Raw genomic sequence first — 22,194 nt, forward strand, 5'->3', positions numbered from 1 at the left:
CAAAAATTCTAGAAAAAGTAATGTACAATCGGCTTTATAGCCATCTTATCTCAAATAACATACTTTCAAAGTCACAGTTCGGATTTCTAAAGGGTTCTGATATTAAGGAGGCTATCTACACATGTGCTTAATTCATTAGACAAAAAAATTGCAGGCAACTGGTATATTTTGTGATCTGCCGAAGGCATTTGACTGTGTAAATCACAATATCCTTTTAAGTAAATTAGAATATTATAGTATAACAGGAAATGCTGCAAAATGGTTCAAATCTTATATCTCTGGCAGGAAACAAAGGGTGTTATTAGGAAAGAGACATGTATCAATCTATCAGGCATCATCCAATTCGGAACTAATTACATGTGGGGTCCCCATAAGGTTCCATTTTAGGGCCCTTACTTTTTCTCGTGTATATCAATCACCTTTCATCAGTAACATTACCAGAAGCCAAGTTCGTTTTGTTTGCCGATGATACAAACATTGCAATAAATAGGAAATCAAGTGTAGTCTTAGAATGGTCAGGTAATAAAATATTTGTGGACATTAATCACTGGTTCCTAGCCAATTCTTTGTCACTAAACTCTGAAAAAACACACTACATGCAGTTCAGAACTTGTAAGGGGTGTCCCACGAGTATATGCCTACGATGACAAACAGATAGAAGAAGTGGACAGTGTTAAATTCTTGGGATTACAGCTTGATAATAAATTCAACTGGGAGCAGCACACCACAGAACTGCTGAAGCGTCTTAACAAATCTCTATCTGCAACGCAAATTGTGTCAGACATAGGGGGTATAAAAATGAAAAAGCTGACATACTATGCTTACTTTCATTCCATAATGTCATATGGGATTATCTTTTGGGGCAATTCATCAAGTCAAGCTAAAGTTTTCCGGGCACAAAAACGTGCAGTAAGAGTTATATGTGGTGTGAACTCAAGAACATCTTGCAGAAGCCTGTTTAGGGAACAAGGGATACTAACTACAGCTTCCCAATATATTTATTCCTTAATGAAATTTGTCATTAAAAATATATAACTTTTTCAAACCGACAGCTCAATTCATGGAATCAATACTAGAAATAAGAATAATCTTCACAAGGATTTAAAGTCACTTAGTCTTGTACAAAAAGGTGTGCATTTTTCAGGAACACACATTTTCAATAACTTGCCAGCAGCCATAAAAAAGCTTAACCAATGAAATTCAGTTTAAGAGAAGCCTAAATGATTTATTAGTGGCCAACTCCTTCTACTCTATTATTTCTCAGTAGAACCAACTGATTTTTGTGTCTCTCTGTGTGTGTGTGTGTGTGTGTGTGTGTGTGTGTGTGTGTAAGTACAATCTCACTTCTGCACCAGTTCAGTGCAGTAATGTGTTCATTGTAAATAAGTATTTAGTAGTTGTATTACACGTTTATTACCTTATAAATAAATAAATAAACTTTTTTTATTTTAAATTCAGTGCATTAGTATTTGTAAAATGATTCTTTCATATAGGATTCATTAAAAAATGGTGACCATGCCACTTGGGACCTGTGGAATGGTACATTAGCTTATTTGTTTGAGTTGTAAATATTTGTCATGTATTGTTGTTTTTCTGACATGTTCTACATACTGGAGGACCTCCTCACTACGGATCAACTGGAATGAAAGTAAATCTAATCTAACAAAAGCCATGTGCTCTGAAATAAAAAACTCTGATAACTAATAGCTATAAAGAACAAGAAAATTTTCATATAGAAAAAAGAATGGAAATAACGATCTTGCCTATGAATGGAATAACATAGACAAAGAAATGTGGATTCCTGTGAGAGAAGTGTTTAACAGTTGTGCAATTATGGTTGAACTGAAACATATGTCTTACCTAATAAAATCTGTATTACAGATTACAAAATGTAAACTATTAGATATATGATACATTCAAATCTATTTTGATTTTTATTGTACATCATTATGGCTGACATCGAAATAAGTGTCCAAGGAATAGAAAAGCAACTGGAATCACTCAATAGAGGAAAGTCCACTGGACCTGACGGGATACCAATTCGATTCTACACAGAGTACGCGAAAGAACTTGCCCTCCTTCTAACAGCCGTGTACCGCAAGTCTCTAGACGAACGGAGGGTTCCAAATGATTGGAAAAGACCACAGATAGTCCCAGTCTTCAAGAAGGGTCGTCGAGCAGATGCGCAAAACTATAGACCTATATCTCTGACGTCAATCTGTTGTAGAATTTTAGAACATGTTTTTTGCTCGAGTATCATGTCGTTTTTGGAAACCCAGAATCTACTATGTAGGAATCAACATGGATTCCGGAAACAGCGATCGTGTGAGACCCAACTCGCTTTATTTGTTCACGAGACCCAGAAAATATTAGATACAGGCTCCCAGGTAGACGCTATTTTTCTTGACTTCCGGAAGGTGTTCGATACAGTTCCGCACTGTCGCCTGATAAACAAAGTAAGAGCCTACGGAATCAGACCAGCTGCGTGGCTGGATTGAAGAGCTTTTAGCAAACAGAACACAGCATGTTGTTATCAATGGAGAGACGTCTACAGACGTTAAAGTAACCTCTGGCGTGCCACAGGGGAGTGTTATGGGACCATTGCTTTTCACAATATATATAAATGACCTGGTAGATAGTGTCGGAAGTTCCACGCGGCTTTTCGCGGATGATGCTGTAGTATACAGAGAAGTTGCAGCATTAGAAAATTGTAGCGAAATGCAGGAAGATCTGCAGCGGATAGGCACTTGGTGCAGGGAGTGGCAACTGACCCTTAACATAGACAAATGTAATGTATTGCGAATACATAGAAAGAAGGATCCTTTATTGTATGATTATATGATAGCGGAACAAACACTGGTAGCAGTTACTTCTGTAAAATATCTGGGAGTATGCGTGCGGAACGATTTGAAGTGGAATGATCATATAAAATTAATTGTTGGTAAGACGGGTACCAGGTTGAGATTCATTGGGAGAGTGCTTAGAAAATGTAGTCCATCAACAAAGGAGGTGGCTTACAAAACACTCGTTCGACCTATACTTGAGTATTGCTCATTAGTGTGGGATCCGTACCAGATCGGTTTGACGGAGGAGATAGAGAAGATCCAAAGAAGAGCGGCGCGTTTCGTCACAGGGTTATTTGGTAACCGTGATAGCATTACGGATATGTTTAATAAACTCAAGTGGCAGACTCTGCAAGAGAGGCGCTCTGCATCGCGGTGTAGCTTGCTCGCCAGGTTTCGAGAGGGTGCGTTTCTGGATGAGGTATCGAATATATTGCTTCCCCCTACTTATACCTCCCGAGGAGATCACGAATGTAAAATTAGAGAGATTAGAGCGCGCACGGAGGCTTTCAGACAGTCGTTCTTCCCGCGAACCATACGCGACTGGAACAGGAAAGGGAGGTAATGACAGTGGCACGTAAAGTGCCCTCCGCCACACACCGTTGGGTGGCTTGCGGAGTATAAATGTAGATGTAGATGTACTGTGGCGAGTTGTAATCATCATTCGTGTATTACATTTTTGTAACTCAGCCCTTCGCCTTGTCTGTTATATTGAACATTCTAGACATATAAATGTCATAACACAACTTCAACTTGGTAATTGCTTAAAGAGGCAATGAATTTTACTTTCACCCACACCTATAAGCTGTAAAATGGTGCCCCTACACTGGATTACTCACAAACTTTTAAGTGCATGTCCTCACTTCCAATTTTTTGCTCACCACAACATCTCATGCAGTGTAATAGGAATCCTTAATGGTATACTATAAGCCCTGATTCTCCAACTGAATCACAGGCCTTAAGAACATGTTTACCATTCATTATACCATATTTCAGTTTACATCAATATGTATTTTTTTTTTTTAATCATAGCAGTCTTCTTCTTTCCATTCCTCAATTTATGTACTGTATTTTAATCTTGACTTGTTTTCCTTTTATGTTAGTACCAATAATTCTGTTCATCTTTTGTCCTCCAAGTGCCTCCGACTCATTTGGTGCTCTTTCCGTCATGAGAGTGATCCTACAATTCAGGTATCGTGACTCTCGTCTATCATATTTACTCTCCTCTAATGGTCTTCAACTTATATTTCTGTGTTCTCTGCCTCTAAAACTAAGGCTGGCAACTCTCCCCACATCTTGCATATTCTGGCAGGATGAATATGGTCTTCAGAATGTTTGAGGTTGTATCAGATGTACTGAAAATGGTGCCATCATAGTTTGTTTTTGACAAAATGTCATATATTTCTACTTATTGAAACTAAGGCATTGTAAGAAATACCAAACTGATTCAGTTGGTGCAGGTACCAGGTGACACAACAGTCAAGCAATTTGGAACAAATCGTTCTACATGCAGATATTCTTGCTAAGCAACCCAAGAATTGGAGACACTCTAGGGAAGTTTTTATTTTCTTAAAGCATTATAATACACATTTAAATTTAAGATTTGTTACTTTCTTTAAAGTTATTTTAAATAAAAAGTAAGTTTCGACATTATGAAATGGAAACATCTGCACATTAACTGGTTACCTGAATCACAGATTTGTCACTGTCTCTGACTGTAAGATCGTAATGTACCATAAGTCCTTCCAAGTGTTTAATCACGCACCTCTGTAAATACCCACTTCTACTTGTCTTCACAGCAGTGTCAATTAAACCCTGCAAAACAGAAACTACAGTTAACAGACGAAATTTAAAATCAAAAGCAAACTCTAAAATTGTATATTGAAGGTAGCCAAGGGAAGAAAACAATCCTGCAATAGAAAATGCCAAAACAGGAATGTGGTTAACGTTCTTGGATACCATGAGCTCCAAGCTTCTTAAAGGTCCTCCCACAGAACTTCCGCAACTGATCTTTGATGCAGTCCAAGTTGGCAGTCTGTTTTATTTGCACAGCTGACTGGTGCTCATAGTGGGGTATTACTACTTCAACACTATTTGAGCAGTGACCCCATCACATTCTGGTCCACAGGAGTTGTAGCCAAAACTAGTAAACTGAAATTAAATAAAATATGACTTGAACTGCTTCAAAATTAGTGTTGGAGTTAATTTGAAACGGAGCACACACTCAAGTTGGTCAAAGGATGCAGAAGGAACTCAACCCTACCCCTATCGAGTAAAACATCCTAGCAAATGCCTTAAGCAATTTTGGAAAAACTGATTCTGGGTGCCAGGATGGCGATCCAAATCACCAACTTCCTATATGCAACTCCAATGTCCTACCACTTTATCACCTAGCTAGGTCAAAGAAAGGGCAAGATTTTTACATCCTGTAGGGAGGGAATACCACAGTTAGGGACTAATTCTTCATGACAATCCAGTCTAATGCCTCACTGCTAGCTTCCTTTATGGAGCGGAATTTTCAGAGGATTAAAAGGAGCTTTGAACAAACAGATGAAATTCCTCTGAATAAAAAGTACAATGAAGTAAAACAGAAACTTGCAAACAGAATGAAAGGCTGACAAGTGAAAATGGAACTGAAAACCTATGTAATAAGACAATGGAAGTTGCTATTGTTTCATGTCAGGATGAAGTGAGAGTAGTAGTTGAATTATGCTCCTGTAATGATGCTACTGAACTAAATAGCAAAGCGGAGCATGGAAAGACTGTTGCTGTACCAGATTTGGGGTTTGAGCAAGAGACTGCTAACATAAATCTTTATGCATTCGATGATGCCGTGTACTGATGTTAAAGTTAATATTGACATCACTGATCTGGTAGTTGATATACATGACAATACACATGATAGTAAAGAACTGGTTCCTCATAGAGAACAAGGAAATAATGTCAATATACCTGATATGAGGCCGCATCAAAAAACTGCTGCTGTGAATATTAATGCAACTAGTGATATTGATACAGAATGTGTAAAGTTGGTGGATGAGGTTTTTAATGGAATAAATAATAGTGTGAACACGTGGCAGGATGGAGGAGAGTATGAATCAGTAATTAGTGAAATGAAAGTAAATGAGATGCAAGCAGAAGAATCTTAAGTGAGTGTGACTGGAATGATGTGTGCGGATAACAAATAACAGTGTTAAAGAAAAAGACGAAATTGCAGACAAAAACAACTTCATTTCTTCTGACAGTAAAAGTATTTTCAAACAATCTGTAACTGAATGTAAGAGATTTTACCAACAGGAACTTCAATAGCAGAAAAGGAGGGGGGGGGGGGGGGGGGTTAGTACAAAGAACTGTTGATGTAAACACTGCTTATGTGCTACTGACATTAATGAAATATTGTCTGATATAGTAACAGAAAATGTTAATTGATGTACAGGCTATGGAGATCAGCCAGGAAAATGTTCCTGTAAATAGTGATGCCTTTGCAGGCACGAGAACAGATTGGTCACAAGCGTTGAATGAAAGTGTTGATCAAATTAATGATCTAAAGGTAATACAAAAGGTATTGATGTAGACAGGGATGCAAATAGTGATATTAGTAATGAACTGCTGTCCAATATGATGAAAAGGGATACTGTTGATGGAGATGCAAATACATTTGATAGTGTCGAGACCAAGTGTGAGCTGACAGAAATATATAAAAATGTGGTTTAAGTGTCTAAATATACCTTGAATACAAAGTCAAATGTGGTCTGTAATTTGGTTACTGTGAACATCTAGAACAAATGTCTTAGTGCATTGTGTAACAATAGTTTTCTCTGTAGAGCTTGGGCAGATGTGGTAGATGGACTGCTGGATGAGACAATACGGAAAAATGGGTAATTTTATGTAAAAAGAGTATTCTGAGTGGTGGAAAGAAAAGGGAAATGAAATTTATGAATCATGTATGAGAAAGCTGGGAATGAATGATAATTTAACTGTGTTTTTCGGGTAAATTATGTAACAAACATGATAACAATACTGGTGGCAAATCAGCTGGTTAAAGGAAAAGGTGAAACTTCTGCAGTTGATATTGAAGGCAATGCAAAATAAATAGTGGAAGTTAATGTAAATAATGCTGTAGTGATTGTATATGATACTGGTGGAAAGAAAATTTTGGCTAAAGCAAAGTGGCTTTTTATGAAGTTGCCAATTGTAGTTACGTTTTAGTTATCAGAAGTGTATTATAAAGTAAATAGTGTGAGCAGGATGGAAAGAGTTTTAGGCATTCATAGTGAAATAAGTGATTGGAAAAGAGTGGTGTTTAATATAAATGTACAAATTGTAATTCGGTGTACGTTAGTAATGTTCTTTGCTTGTGTATTTATTGGATGCAAAATGATCAATTCTTTGCGATTATTGGAGGTTGGAGAGAGAACAAATTTATGGTGTTTTATATTGGTCTGGAAAATGTTTTGAAGTATAAGGGTGAAAGTACACCCAACTTGGCATGAGATAGTGGAGCAGGGTGTTAGGTTCTTAGCAAATCCACCAACTGGTGGGGGGGATTCATTACACTTTGATGAACACCAGTTGGCGAATAGTGCTTCCCTGAGCTGGATGGTTATATATTTCCTTTCCTAGAATCACTCCATCCTCTGACTATGCTGTTCTTCTTTGTAAGAAGAACAAGGCACTTATTTCCTACTATCCACAGCCTCGATAGGACAGGCCTGAAAATGAACCTGCAAGGTTTGAAACTAGTTGCCAAACATAAATACTGCAACTGTTGACAGAATCATTAACAAACACTTCAAGCTTACAAAGAAAAGTGTTGTGTGATTTTTTGATTTAGCAATGATAAAATTGTGTGTCAATAATAATGAATTTATTTCAGCTCAATAAGAAATTTAGAGTAAGAGGTAAGCCACAATATAAGAAAATGCAAATTGACAGAAAATATGAAACTTAATTGGAATATGAAACTTAATGTAATATTTTATAGCTGCAGGATCAAATGGTCTTTAGAGTATGTGAAATTCAACTCAGAAAGTCTCTGGTTCAGTTTAAACTGAAATTAAGTTTATATGAATATGAAAGTTCATCTTTTCAGGAAGCTTGTAGCAAGCTAGAGCCCTTAAGGGGAAGATAATAGTAAAAAGTAAATAATACTGTCTTTAGCAAATTTAAATGAGAACAAGATGTGTCATGAAAAAGCCCTTCAGGCATGAGGAAAGTTAGATGTTTATTCAAATAAATGTTTGGTCTGTTATGTAATGGAAAGTAATGTTTTGTCAGTGATACAGTTTGTTGCTGTTGAGTGACATTTTTAGGGAATAAGCAAAGCAGCAATTTTGATGTCTAATTCATGTAGTGAAGAAGTACATGAAGCAGTAACATAGTAAGTAAGATAAGAATATATATTGTAATTTTGCAAATACGCCAAGTTTGTAAGTAAAGAAGTGGAACAACGGACCAATTGTGATGAGATACAAGAGAGAAGTGTTTCATTGTAATGACACACCTAACTATTATGAGGCAGCTTATTGAGAAACTACACAGTGATGCCTTTATGAACAAATGTTGGTGGTACCAACAGGCTTGAGAATATAGTTTGAAAAACCAACTGAAATAATAATTTTTGGAATGACTTATTCAATACACACTGCAGCTAAGTTCATTTGAATGACATTATATTGTTTCTATTTCAGTATCATGACTGTTTTTCTGACAAGAATAAAAACTTTGCTGACAAGTCCACTAACCCAATTTACCCCTCACTGTCCACCATTAAAAATGGTGGACTGTAAGGGGTATTACAGAAACAATGGTGACGAACTTTTATAAATTCTTGAATTATCCAGTCAGCCGGTTATCAATGACTGGTTGTTTAATTCAATGAGGGAGTGATGAGACAGCAGTCTGGAGTCTAATCCATCTGCTACAATTTCTGCTCCCAAGAATAACAAAATTTTCCCCCATTTCCATTCTATATCTGATGCAGGTGCACATCTAATATATCATATGTACAAGATTACATAAAATTGTTATTTATGCAAAATCTCACACAAACACAAATCTCAGTTGTTTACTGTTATGTTCCTGATTACATTAATGAAAATAGTTTTACTGAAAGCATTAGTAATTAAAATACACAAATAATTAAAATTACAATAATGCCATATAAAAAGAAAAAAAAATTGTGAGCTAAGAAGCAGCAGGGGCATTACTGTTGCCAATCATTTGAAAGTAGACATGCTGACTTTCCATGAACATACTGAAAATTATCTGAAAGCAAAATAACTGACATCAAATTCCAGATCCTCTAAACTTCAATCACTCATTTTGTTCCAAGTCATAAAAGATTTAATGAAAGATGGTTGTCACACACATAAGTAGAGGAGTTCAGGAACCTCACAGTAATAATGTTTCATGTACTTTTGTGGATTATTAGCCTGAAACATTTTACATAAATGAAACACTAGCAAAGTTTTAGACCATACTGAGTAGAATCTAGTCTAAAAGAATTCACATTATGTTCTTACACCTGTAGTTAAATTATCACTCCAAGTCCGAAGTCTGTAGTTCTTGACCACCCAGCAGACATATAACAACTATATGTCGGACTGTGTAAGAGTCTGTGTCCAGTAAAGTTACCACTAACAACCCTGCTGGATCACATTAAAGCTCACAACCTGACATCAATGGGGTAACATTAACATGTTACTAAAGTATGTACCCAGAATTTATACTGTTAACATCTCTGTCTATTTATTTATTTAACTTTATCTGATTAGGGCCATCACGGACTCTCCTACATCAGACCAGGCTTTCACACATACACTACTTTTTTACAGCATAGTTGCCAAGCAAATAAATAACAGTATTAAAATGATACGAGAGTCAATGTGAATAAATGATACTGACTGTGAACTAATACAATTAAGGCTGGAAGTAGTTGTACTACTCCAATTGCTGCCACTAATAGTAGTAGTAGTAGTAATAATAGCAATAATGATACTGGCAGTTATAAAAAGAATTTATAGATGGACAAAACAGATGTTTTCTCATATAGTCAGCTCAGGGGAAAGGAAATTTAAAGAAACTGCATCAGCTAAGAATACTGGGAAATAAGGAAAATCTGGTTGGAAATAAGGAGTACAAGGGTAATATGTGCGTACAGGGAGAATGGTAATCCTTACTGTTACTTTAGTAGATATGTCTTCACTACCTCCTGAAGCTAGAGATTTTACTCAATTCTCTAATGTAATTCAGGAGGTTACTCCAGTGTTGGTTTCATGCTACTCAGAAAGACTTTGAGAAGCTGGCTGAATGATGGAGAGGGACAGAAAGGATTTTGCTATGTTGTTCAGACAACAGGGTCACGGTCGAGAAAAGGATGAGGGACATTGTTCATTGCTTAGACATTACAGAAGACAGGGGTTATGGAAATCTCTGCACTTGTCTGCTTGCAGCCAGGATAGCAGTGCATATGATGGTGAAAAATGAGCAGTGTGTCGAACACCACAGATATAAGAAACACAAGTATTCAAAACCAGTTCCTGAGAAAGGTCTTGCAGGATAATTTCACTGTAATCAATACTTGGAGGTACAAGTGTTTGTGCAAGTTCCCTTTTCAGGTCAAGAGAGAATAGCTTTTTATGTCTTTGTAGGACATGGAGGGATGCTGATGCCTTCTTGCAACAATGCTGTTATGTGCAATTTAGATTTTCATCTGTTATTGCTTCTACACTCTCTGTTGAGGGAGACAAACTGATATCTGTCCCATTAACATTAAAGAAGGTACAGATTCCTGGTATTTCGTGCTAGTGAGCACCAAATGACCAAAACTACTGCTTGAGTTTTGGATTGGTTGAGCTTTAATTCTATATCCTGTGCCCATTTTGAGAGTGGATGACACATCATTTATGTCAAGATCTCTCTGTCTGACTGCAATGTTTGATTAATATCAGTATGCTGGTTTATGTGAAAGGCAGAATATTGCTGGTATGATGCTCACAATTTTGTGTTGGTTAAGGTGAAATTCTGCAACTTGCTACAATTAGTAAGTGAAATAAATATATCTCTAAAGAACATAGAACTGCGTATTATCTTGGTATCTTAAAAACTCAAATACCAATAATGTACAAATGTTAATCACATGATGGTGTTGTAAACTTCTCTTGACAATACTTCGATCTGTTCTGTGGACACTGATACAATCTTTTCTGCCATCACATAGTCCGCCACTGTGAACTTTAACCAGATCCGTGACTTGCTTAATAATCAGGTGAATCTCCTATCTTACAGGATTACAAAGGAGCAGGTACACTTCCATTTATCTGTATATTCAGTCAACTGTCAAATTGGGGGATAAACTTTCTATAAAACTCATTTCATGTCCATTTCTACCCTACATTAGTTCTCAGTATATTACTTCAGTTCAACAATATATGAAACTTCTCAAGATTCTTCAAAACCAAATGCAATAAAACAACAGGTAAGGGGAACACTGCAGCTTCAACTTCATTTTTAATTCTGGATAAAGAAAGAAATCAAACAGAGCTAAGTTGGATCAATACGGGGATGAGGAAGAATTACCACATTCTTTTTTACCAAAAACTGCTGCATGATGAAAGCTGTATGTGGTCTCGCATTGCCATGATGTAGGATCCAGTCATTCCTGTGCCACTTCTCTGGCTTTTTCCATCTCAAATCCTTCCTCAGCCACTTTAGATCAATAGATGTCATAGATGGTTTACATAAGATCTTTCATAATAATATTCCAAACAGCACTGCCATTTTTGGTGTAATACCGGTAAATGGTCCTCCTGGATGATGATGATTATGATGATGATGATGACGATCATCATCATCATCGTATGTTCAGCCATTTTAACATGTTTAAACTAGTCATATGTCTGCATCTGGTGTCAGTGCCAAACGCTTGAATTAAAATTCTGAACATTTCTGCGGTTGTTTTACCGAGTTTAAAACAGAACTTGATACAGCAATCCTGTTCTCTTAGGTTGGTCATTGCAAAATCACCAACACAAGCAAACATCAGAATGGAAAACAGCCCACCAACACACATATCCACTAAGGTCCAAGCTGCTAGGCATACTGATATGCACAAAACATGTATTATGCTGCTTCTAGTGGTGTTTGGTTATACTACCGTTTGTAAGTACAGTTCACCCAAGTTTGGAGAACATTTGGGCTGCACCTCGAATGTCAACCTAGGAAAGGGAAACAAATATTGGGGTATACCTACATAATGGAGCATATCCTAAAAGGGAGGACACGTTCTTTATTTTTAAACTGACTGTACCTAAAGGAGCATACTAATACGTAAAACAAGGACTTCACAATGCATACATAACATTCCGAGCAGTCCATTAGGCATGGTGACAAATCTGAATTTCTGTTTTTGCGGGCATCTCTTTAGTAGCTGTGCTGTTTAAATATTTATCACCAAATTGAACAAAGACATTCTGCCTATTTTTCAACTTTTCACACTTCGAATAAAAATCATGCACAGATCAGCAGAGCTACAGTTCGTTCGAGAATGTTATACGGGTAAGTAGCAACTAACAGCATAACTGGAATAGTTTGACAAGAACAACAATGTTACCAGCAAGGACACAAACTGCAGAGACTTCAAAAACATAAGTGAACGACCTTCGGAAAGACTGTAGCATTGATCACTGCTATTCAACAAAATAAATGCCAACACATAGGACAAATGTAATTTTTACCTCTCTACCAGCCATGCAATGGAAGAAAAATTCCTGCGGTTGTATGCCTGTCATGAATCGGCCGTCTATGAAACCTCCAGCACGTGGGCTCATATCAAATGGCAGGAAACTCGGAAGTGCCTTTCCTGACACCATTAATGGCGGACGCTTTCCTTCCAATTCTATCTGTCCCAGAAGACATGAAATTTGCATAGTATTTACTGTGGATCCTTTGGCACCCGACTGCACCATTAACTGCAAGTTATTCATGGGAAACTTCTGAAGCAAACCTGATGGAAGACATGCCCTGGAAATAAACATCAGTATCAAATACGTTTTATAAAGGCGTACATAAGCACACACTCATCCAGTATTACAAATATACCCGTTGATGTTGTTTGTGAAGTTATCCAACTGACGTTTATAAGCTCTGTCAATAAGTGTTCTCCATTTAGCATTTCGATCTCCATAAACTTTAAGAAGCTTTTCTTTCACCTCTTCTTTGTCTGGCTCTTCATCAGTAATGTTAAGTGCTGCTGCTACAGCTTTTAAACCAACCTGCAATTGAGATTAATTTGAAACAAAGAAATCCAGTAATAGAAATAGCAGGAGTATGATACAAACTGATTTAAAAGTTTCGCACGTATAAATTATTTAATCTATTATGACCCATTTGATTTAACTGCAACTACAACTGATTCATCAATTCATTACTTTCAAGTCTGTTAAACTGCACCCTACTGACAACAGAGGACCACTCCTTGTTGGATCCCCCATTTTAATCTGGGCCAGATGCCTCCTGTACAGTCCGCTGAGTCTGGAACATACAGATCTGCACAGTAGTGAAGCAAATCTAAACATATGTGCATCTTGCCATATGCTGCTTAAGGGGACACAGTCGCGAACAGGCTCAAATTTTAGTCTTAATCTATGCTCCAATTATTTGGCTACAAAATGCCGTTTGTTTCATACAAATCTGATTATTGGATTCAGAGTTATTAATTTGTTCGTGGAGCATGGTAACTAGCGCCACGTCCATTTTTGCTGTGTCTTGCGCAGTAGTCAGCATTGACTATAGTACAACAATAATTTATGTTCCACGGATATAAATACTCTTTATTTGGGTTGCAAGAGAGAATTGTTATTCTGATGTTTGCCAGCCTGTCTGCATTGTCGACTATCGTTTGTCAGTTTCTTCATCCTAGTTGTTTACGTTTTGGTGATACAAATGTAATGATTTTGTGAAACGTTATAACACAATGGGTAGAATAAGGAAGTTTGGATATAAGCCTAAGTTTCGTGGAAATAAATATGTAAAAATAAACTGCGAAACTGCTAGTTTTGAACAGAGGGCAGATAATAATATTGAAAGTGAAGTCAGTGCGAGTGTCAGTGCTTCAAGCAAGAAGCTTCTAGGTGCTGCCGGTTTTCCAAGTGCCTCTCAAATGCGTGACAATGCAATATGTGGTGTGAACAGTGTTTCTGTTGTTACTGACACAAACATTCTGATCTCCATGAGGTTATTACGTGAACTTATTGAAAAAAAACACAAATTGTAAAAACTGTGGTGGAAACGTTACTTTGCACGAAGATGTGGTGAAAACCAAGGGAATTGTTTGTAATTTAGTTTTGACATGTTTGGAATGTAGCTGTACTGCCAATACAATGTCATCCCACGTAACAAGAAGCAGATTGTATGAAAACAATATAAGATTAGTGTATGCACTTAGATCTATTGGAAAAGGGCAAAGTGCAGGTGCTGTTCTTTGTGCAGTGATGAACATTCCTCCACCTCCAAGAAAGTTTGATGTTTACAACAACACTATTGGTGCAGTTGTAGCTGAGGTAAGTGAATCTACAATGTTGAAAGCAGCCAAAGAAGCAGTTCAGTTGAATGACACGAAATCTGACCCAAGGCAAATTTCTGCTGGTTTTGATGGGAGTTGGCAGAAACGTGGGCATACATCCCTGAATGGCATTGTGTCAGCAACTTCTTTTGATACTGGGAAGGTTCTGGATATTGAAATTATTACTAAGTTCTGTGACATCTGTAGCAAAAATCCCACTATACAACATGTGTGCAAAAAGGACTATGATGGTTTAAGTGGAGGCATGGAAGTGTCTGGTATTGCTAACATTTTCAAAAGGTCTGTGCAGTCAAGAGGTATCCTCTATATAGACTATCTTGGGGACGGGGACAGTAAGGCTTATCAGAAAGTAGTAGAAGATAAACCTTATGGGCCTAGAGTCAAAATTAATAAACTGGAATGTATAGGACATGTACAGAAAAGAATGGGATCACGACTTCTAAAGATAAGTAAGGAAAAAAAGTTAGGTGGTAAAGGGGGCCTGACAAAGGCTGAAATAGACAGGATCCAGACTTATTATGGTATGGTCATTAGAAATAACTGCAACAATGTAGAAGCAATGAGGAGAGCCATCTGCGCTATATTCTTTCATAAAATTTCAACAGATGAGGAACCACAACATAACCTTTGCCCACGGGGACTTGACAGCTGGTGCAAATTCAACAACCCAGCTACATCTTCCAGCTATAAGCACAAACATTCAATTCCAGAAAAAATCCTGCTAGCTGTGAAACCCATTTTCAGAGACCTTAGCCAACAAGAGCTCTTGAAAAAGTGTCTCCATGGAAAAACTCAAAATCCAAATGAAAGTTTGAATTCTGTCATTTGGACAAGGCTACCAAAAACTGTTTTCATTAGAAAAGAAACACTAAAATTTGGTGTTCATGATGCAGTGATGTGCTTCAATGCTGGTGTGTCAAAGAAGACTGATGTATTAAGACTCTTGGGAACAAAGGATGGTATCAATACTGAAAGGGGACTGAAAACGATTGACATGGACCGTATCCATTAAGCTAATATTTCTGCAGGAAATGCTACCAAGGAGGCCAGGATAGCCAGAAGATCAAAGAAACGAAGAAAAGAAGATAAAGAGCCACAGTATAGCCCTGGAATGTTTTAAAAGTATGTCTGTATGACATTGTACATTACTTTCTTGCATGTAAAACTTAAATACCATTTTTCTCAAAACTACATTTTTTGACCTTCTGGTACACTTTTCTCAAAAACTATGACTGCTACAGACATCAGACTTACAGTATCTCTTGTTAATACAATGATGATTAATTAGATAAAAAAAAATGGACCAGTAGTGATAAAAAGAACAGATTTACAAGCTCCAAGGTGTTTAGAAAAGTTTTAATTGTTTGTCTTATAGAACAACAAAAAATGATTACTCATGAAATATGTAAAATACATTAACCAGTTTTTATGTGATTTGAGAATGATGTTTCAGCTGTACACTGTAAAAGTTTTAGGTCTTTATCTCCATTAGTTACTTCAGAAAGTGTACCTGACGTTTGCTCGTTTTAGCATTGATTCCTTATGGGAGTTCCCTCGCAACTGTGTCCCCTTAAAGCAGAAGCTCTTCCAATTGAGCCTCCCCAATACAAATGTGGTTCTATTCATACACTGGTGTTATACCCACATCGACATCAGACAACTGACAACAACTGCCGAATAAACATCTCTCCATCCAGTATAGTATCTAGTCACAAACATCAGTGTTGTTCCTGCATGTTTTTAATGTCATTTACTCACCTCCCAGTATGCTATCATATCACCCTTTCTTACCTCTTCAAATAGGGCAAAGAGCTTCCTTGCTTCATCTACAATCCAACTGCTTGGCTATATGTCCTGCCCAGCTCCACCTCATTTTGGTATAATTACATCTTCCACCTCACTTTGTTTTTTGAACCATTTGTTATTCTGTCCCTCCCAGTAATTCCAAATATGCATCTCTCCAATGTCCACTTTTTGATGCTTGGTGTTTGAATGGGTTTCTCATTAAATGCAGTCTACAAACCATGTAGATGTTACATGTATTTCTGAATAACATTTCATGTGGAAACAGGAATGGAGAATGCAGATGGATACAACTTGCTATTCCTCCAGGTAGAGAAAGGAGGAGGAGGAGGTGGTGCAGTTTTAGACTAACCTTGAACAACTAGTAGACAGTTCATTTGACTTGGAATACTCTTAACACTTTGGAACTTGGATTGATATTTCATTTGATCATATGGCTGCATACACCTACCTATTTACAAGCATTGACTGCAGAACAGGGCTTTGCATTTATAAGTCTATCATGGGATATACAGACAGAAATTCTACATCTGTCCGAAAACCCCAACTTTACTACTTTACTTTTCAATTCTACAACTCAATTGGGTGATTCTCTTCCACACATCTAATTTGTTATGATCACTAGTTGCTTTATTTCTGATACTGAATAAATAGCATATTTTAATTCAATTTCAAATTAACCCTCATTCAATAAACCTCTCCACATATTTTTGAAAGCAATTATTAAATTTTGTAAACTGTGTCTGAGAAATTATATATGATATTTGGCAAATATAGCTGGACTTTGTGTCAGAGTGTACTATCTGCCCCTCCAACATACAATACAAGCTAGGTTTATTCAGACAGAGTCACAGATTTGTCCAATCCCTTGTACAGGTTGATAAAGGAATTCTATCTCACTGATTCCCTTTAGTTTAACTTACCAAGCAGGGGAAGCTTACATGCTTAAGTTAAAACATGAGCTTAGTGTAAACTACAGATTTTTCTACAGAAATATAGATAAAATGACTTTTTATTCAAAAATATTCCCATCTGAATTGCTCAGCCACATGTAAATAAACAAGATTCAGTGTGCTTTTTAGTTCACATCTGTAGAATATTTAGATATTCCCTTTAATCTCATTAACTTGTTATTTATATTTTTTAATGAGACTCTGAATCAATCACATTCCATTGATTTATAGGCAGAATTACAATCAATTTTTTTTATGTGGTACCTTTCTGCATTCTTGTATGATGGCCGTCCTTTGCCTGTCTGCATCCTCTACAACTAAGATGTCTTCAATGCCTAGTGTGAAGCCTTCCCTTTGCATAAATGATGTAAACAGTTTGGTAAAGGAGCTAAGTAGCTTACTTGCACATACACCGCCATACAACTGAAATGAACACAAAACTGCAATTAAAAATATTGTTTTGTATACATATAGGAGGAGTTATACTTAACTGATCAATACTGAGGACACAACTATAAACATCATATTTCCAAGCAACCAGTCAAAACATATTGTGCACAATGACTGGACCTGTTTTGTTCTGGAGCAAGTGGACAATAACATAGTACTGTTTTTCGTCATCTGCTACATCACCTCCTAAGGAGTTATATACCAAGAGTAAAAAAGATTCAAAACAGAAAGCTTCTCTTTCTGTGCTGTAATTCAATATGGTGAAATGAATAAATAGCAATACAGAAGGATAAAACATTGTCTCAATCATTATCATATTATATTTTCATGTGATTTATTTAGTAACAAAAAATTCTTTAACACTGAACATAGAAAAACTTTTATACATATTTTTCACTCAATACTGTCCTAGGAGAATAGCTGAGTGTAATACTGTCTTATACTATGATCAACTCTTAGCAATGAGTTTGACATGACTCTCGGCAAAACTAGCAAAGTTTTTATTTCACCTTGATATTTCAATATACGATACATTTTGAAACATCTAGGAAATATTCAGTAAAAAGTAAAGATATAGATCACACTTTAAACAAACTGCAAACATTACACAAAGTGAGTCGCAAAACTGTTGACCAGGCAAGAGCATAATTTTCAATTAAGAACATAAAGATTTAAGAAATTCAAGCCCTTGAATTTTCTCATGGTGAGAAGTCAGAAGAAATGATTTGTACAACTAGCTAAAAACTTTCTACATCCCAGATCTCATTAACATTTCTTTATTTACAGGAACTGGTTTCGACAGGCTTTGCTGTCATCTTCAGGTCATCAAAAATCTTTGTTATAAAATGTGTTTACTTTGAATTGGAACCCCACGCCAAGTTGTCAAGTTGGTTGCTAAAGTGTAGCACATTACACAATGGTCTGTCATAAACAAAACATTTAAAATCAAACACTTACCTCGTGCACGTGGCCATGTTCATATATGTTGTACTCACAGGTGATTGTTACGTCATAAAAATCACAGTACAAAATCAAATGCACAGTAGCGTTTTCCCTGATAGACTGAAATATGCTATTGTTATACCTTTGCATAAAAAAGGGGCAGGTCTGATGTCAACAATTACCGTCCAATCTCCCTTCTAACAGCTTTAACCAAAATTTTTGAGAAAGTAATGTATTCAAGAGTAGCTTCACATATCTGTAAAAATGAAGTACTAACAAAATGTTAGTTTGGTTTCCAGAAAGGTTTTTCAACAGAAAATGATATATATGCTTTCACCAATCAAATTTTGAATGATCTGAATAAACGAACACCATCCATTGGGATTTTTTGTGATCTCTCAAAGGCTTTTAATTGTGTAAATCATGAAATTCTGCTAGACAAGCTCAAGTGGGACAGTACACAAATGGTTTAATTCGTAACTAACTGGAAGAGTGCAGAAAGTTGAAATAAGCAGTTCTCATAATATGCAAAGATCAGCACATTCCTCAAACTGGGGAACTATCAAGAATGGGGTTCCACAAGGGTCGGTTTTGGGTCCTTTGTTGTTCTTAATATATATTAATGACTTGCCATTCTATATTCATGAAGAGGCAAAGTAAGTTCTCTTTGCTGATGATACAAGTATAGTAATCACACTTGACAAACAAGAACTAACTGATGAAATTGTCAATAATGTCTTTCAGAAAATTACTAAGTGGTTCCTTGTAAACGGACTCTCACTGAATTTTGATAAGACACAGTACATACAGTTCAGTACAGTAAATGGTATGACGTCATTAATAAATATAGACCTTAATCAGAAGCATATAGCTGAGGTACAATATTCAAAATTTTTAGGTGCGTCCATTGATGAGAGATTAAATTGGAAGAAACACATTGATGATCTGCTGAAACGTGTGAGTTCAGCTACTTATGCAATAAGGGTCATTGCAAATTTTGGTGATAAACATCTTAGTAAATTAGCTTACTATGCCTATTTTCACTCATTGCTTGCATATGGCATCATATTTTGGGGTAATTCACCACTGAGGACTAAAGTATTTACTGCACAAAAGCATGTAATCAGAATAATAGCTGGAGTCTACACAAAGCATGTAATCAGAATAATAGCTGGAGTCTACACAAGATCATCCTGCAGACATTTATTTAAGGATCTAGGGATATTTACAGTAGCTTCTCAGTATATATACTCTCTTATGAAATTTGTTATTACAACCAAACCCAATTCAAAAGTAATAGCAGTGCACATAACTACAATACTAGGAGAAAGGATGATCTTTACTATTCAAGATTAAATCTAACTTTGGCACAGAAAGGGGTGAATTATACTGCCACTAAAGTCTTTGGTCACTTACCAAATAGTATCAAAAGTCTGACAGATAACCAACAAGTATTTCAGAAGGAATTAAAAGAATTTCTGAATGACAACTCCTCCTACTCCATAGAGGAATTTTTAGATATAAATTAAGAAAAAAAAGAAAAAAACCAAACACAAAATTATTAAAAAAAGAAAAAAACAAAAAATTATTAAAAGTTGTTATATTAACTTAATTATGTTGTTAAATTAACTTAATTATGTCATGTATCGGAAAATTTGACTCGTTCCACATCATTACGAAATATCATATTCATGATCCATGGAACTAGTATTAATCTAATCTAATCTAATCTTTATGTTAGCTGGACGTGTTCTAATCAATGAACATGTGCCTTAGATGGCTTATAAGTTATAACAGTTGTACCCTGACCAGCTAATGTAAACAGATGTGCTACTATGCATTTTATATTTTATTGTGTACTGTGATCTGTATGATGTAACAATCACCTGTGAGCACTACATATACAAGGTGCTTTTTGATTTTAAATATTTTATTTGTAACAAACCTTTGTATAGTGTGCTACAGTTTAGTCACTAACCTGACAACTACGTGTGATGTTCCAGTTCAAAATGACTACATTTTATACCAAAATTTTTTGAAGACCCGAAGATGACAGCAAAGTCTGTCAAAACCGGTTGTTGTAAGTAAAGAAATATCTATGTGATCTTGGCTTTGGAAAATTTTTATCAAATTCAAACCCACATTATGTAATTTATTGGTAACATAATTACTTAAGACAGCTACTAATAATACATACAATTATCAAATATAAGACCAAAAAGTTGTTGGTAAAATTCCTGGGAACAAGAACTACAAAAATATTATTTTGAAAATACTAGTTCTCATTTTTCACGCTGCGCATCTGGATTTTCACATTTACATACATTCTGTGGAAAGAAACTTTTACCACATGCATTCAAATATTATTTATAATGTCTTGCATGTCCTCCATCATGACAGCTATTGAACGATCAGTATTTTTACACATCAAAACAAAAGAATCATCAATTGCAGCACCATATGATAGGAAAAATGGCCAAAAGATTTCTTTCCTATAATTTCAACAAATCAAATAATTGTTACATTCGACGCAGAGCTACAGATTTCTATCACTGCGAAGTCCCAAGCACACCATTATGCCACTGGGTTTTTCCTACAGATTTCTATCACTGCAAAGCCCCGAGCACACCATTATGCCACTGGGTTTTTCCTCACTCTAACTCTATCCAGATGGTTGTGAGGCTCAACACAAAATCACAGTCTGTTGGGGAACAAAACATGCCTCCATTTGGTATGTGTCATTCATGATTTTCTTTCATCCAGTATCTCCAATGCTGCAGCAATATATTCCATGGGCCTAGATGTTCTGGAGATACCAACTGCAGACAATACTGCTCAGCATCATTAACCCAATTGTTTGCAAGGTTTAATGCACAGGAGTTTCACTGTGACACAATTTTCAACAGGCTATGAACAACGTATCTTTCTGCTGTAGTTCCATGCAGATAAACTTGCACTGCATGACGTTGTATCCTTGCAACACCACTCATTCTTTGTAAATGAGTCCACAGACATGAATGTATACTTTGAAATGTCCAACTGATCTGATGGTATTTTGTAATGGCTCACAGTTAATCAGATTCCCACATATTTCGTTATGAGACATAGGCCCCTATGACTAAATGTATTCATACAATAATGTTATGAGAAGGACAGATTGCTACTCACCGTAAAGATGACACATGGAGTTGCAAACAGTCACAACAAAAAGCCTGTTACACATTGAGCTTTCAGCCAAAGCCTTCCTCAGAAAAGAAAGGAAAAAAACACACACACAGTCACACAAGCAAGGACACCTCATGCACTCATGACCTTTATCTCTGGCCAGAATGCAACTGTGCCAGGTGGGAGCAGCAACCTGCAGTGGTGGCTGGAAGGGGAAAGGATAGCACGGTAGAGGTGGGGGAAGATAAGTGAGTACCACCTGGCTGAGCATACAAGGACTATGTAGAAAGTGGCAAGACAAGACTGCTACGAGCAGCCTCAAGAGCCTGCGGAGGAGGGAACAGGAACAGTGAGTGGGAAAGGAGAGAAGAAAAAAAGACTGGCAGGTGTGTCGGCAGGAAGTGGCGCACAATGAGGGTAATAGAAGGGGGCGGAAACTATTAGTTGGAGGCTG

The 22,194-nt window shown here is 36.5% G+C and overlaps 1 protein-coding gene across 1 annotated transcript in view; it reads right to left on the bottom strand.

Moving 5' to 3' along the window:
• The window catches only part of LOC126412913 (DNA-directed RNA polymerase I subunit RPA1), a 298,986-nt gene that overhangs the window by 125,006 nt on the left and 151,786 nt on the right, over positions 1–22,194 (bottom strand). The window contains exons 16-19 of the mRNA XM_050082804.1: positions 17,448–17,606; positions 12,945–13,117; positions 12,581–12,866; positions 4,530–4,658 (exon numbers count right to left, since the gene is read on the bottom strand). Of these exons, the coding sequence (XP_049938761.1) occupies positions 4,530–4,658; positions 12,581–12,866; positions 12,945–13,117; positions 17,448–17,606 (747 nt within the window). The remainder of the gene's footprint in view (positions 1–4,529; positions 4,659–12,580; positions 12,867–12,944; positions 13,118–17,447; positions 17,607–22,194) is intronic.

This window comes from Schistocerca serialis, chromosome 1 (assembly GCF_023864345.2).
Source record: "Schistocerca serialis cubense isolate TAMUIC-IGC-003099 chromosome 1, iqSchSeri2.2, whole genome shotgun sequence".
Taxonomy (NCBI): Eukaryota; Metazoa; Arthropoda; class Insecta; order Orthoptera; family Acrididae; genus Schistocerca; species Schistocerca serialis.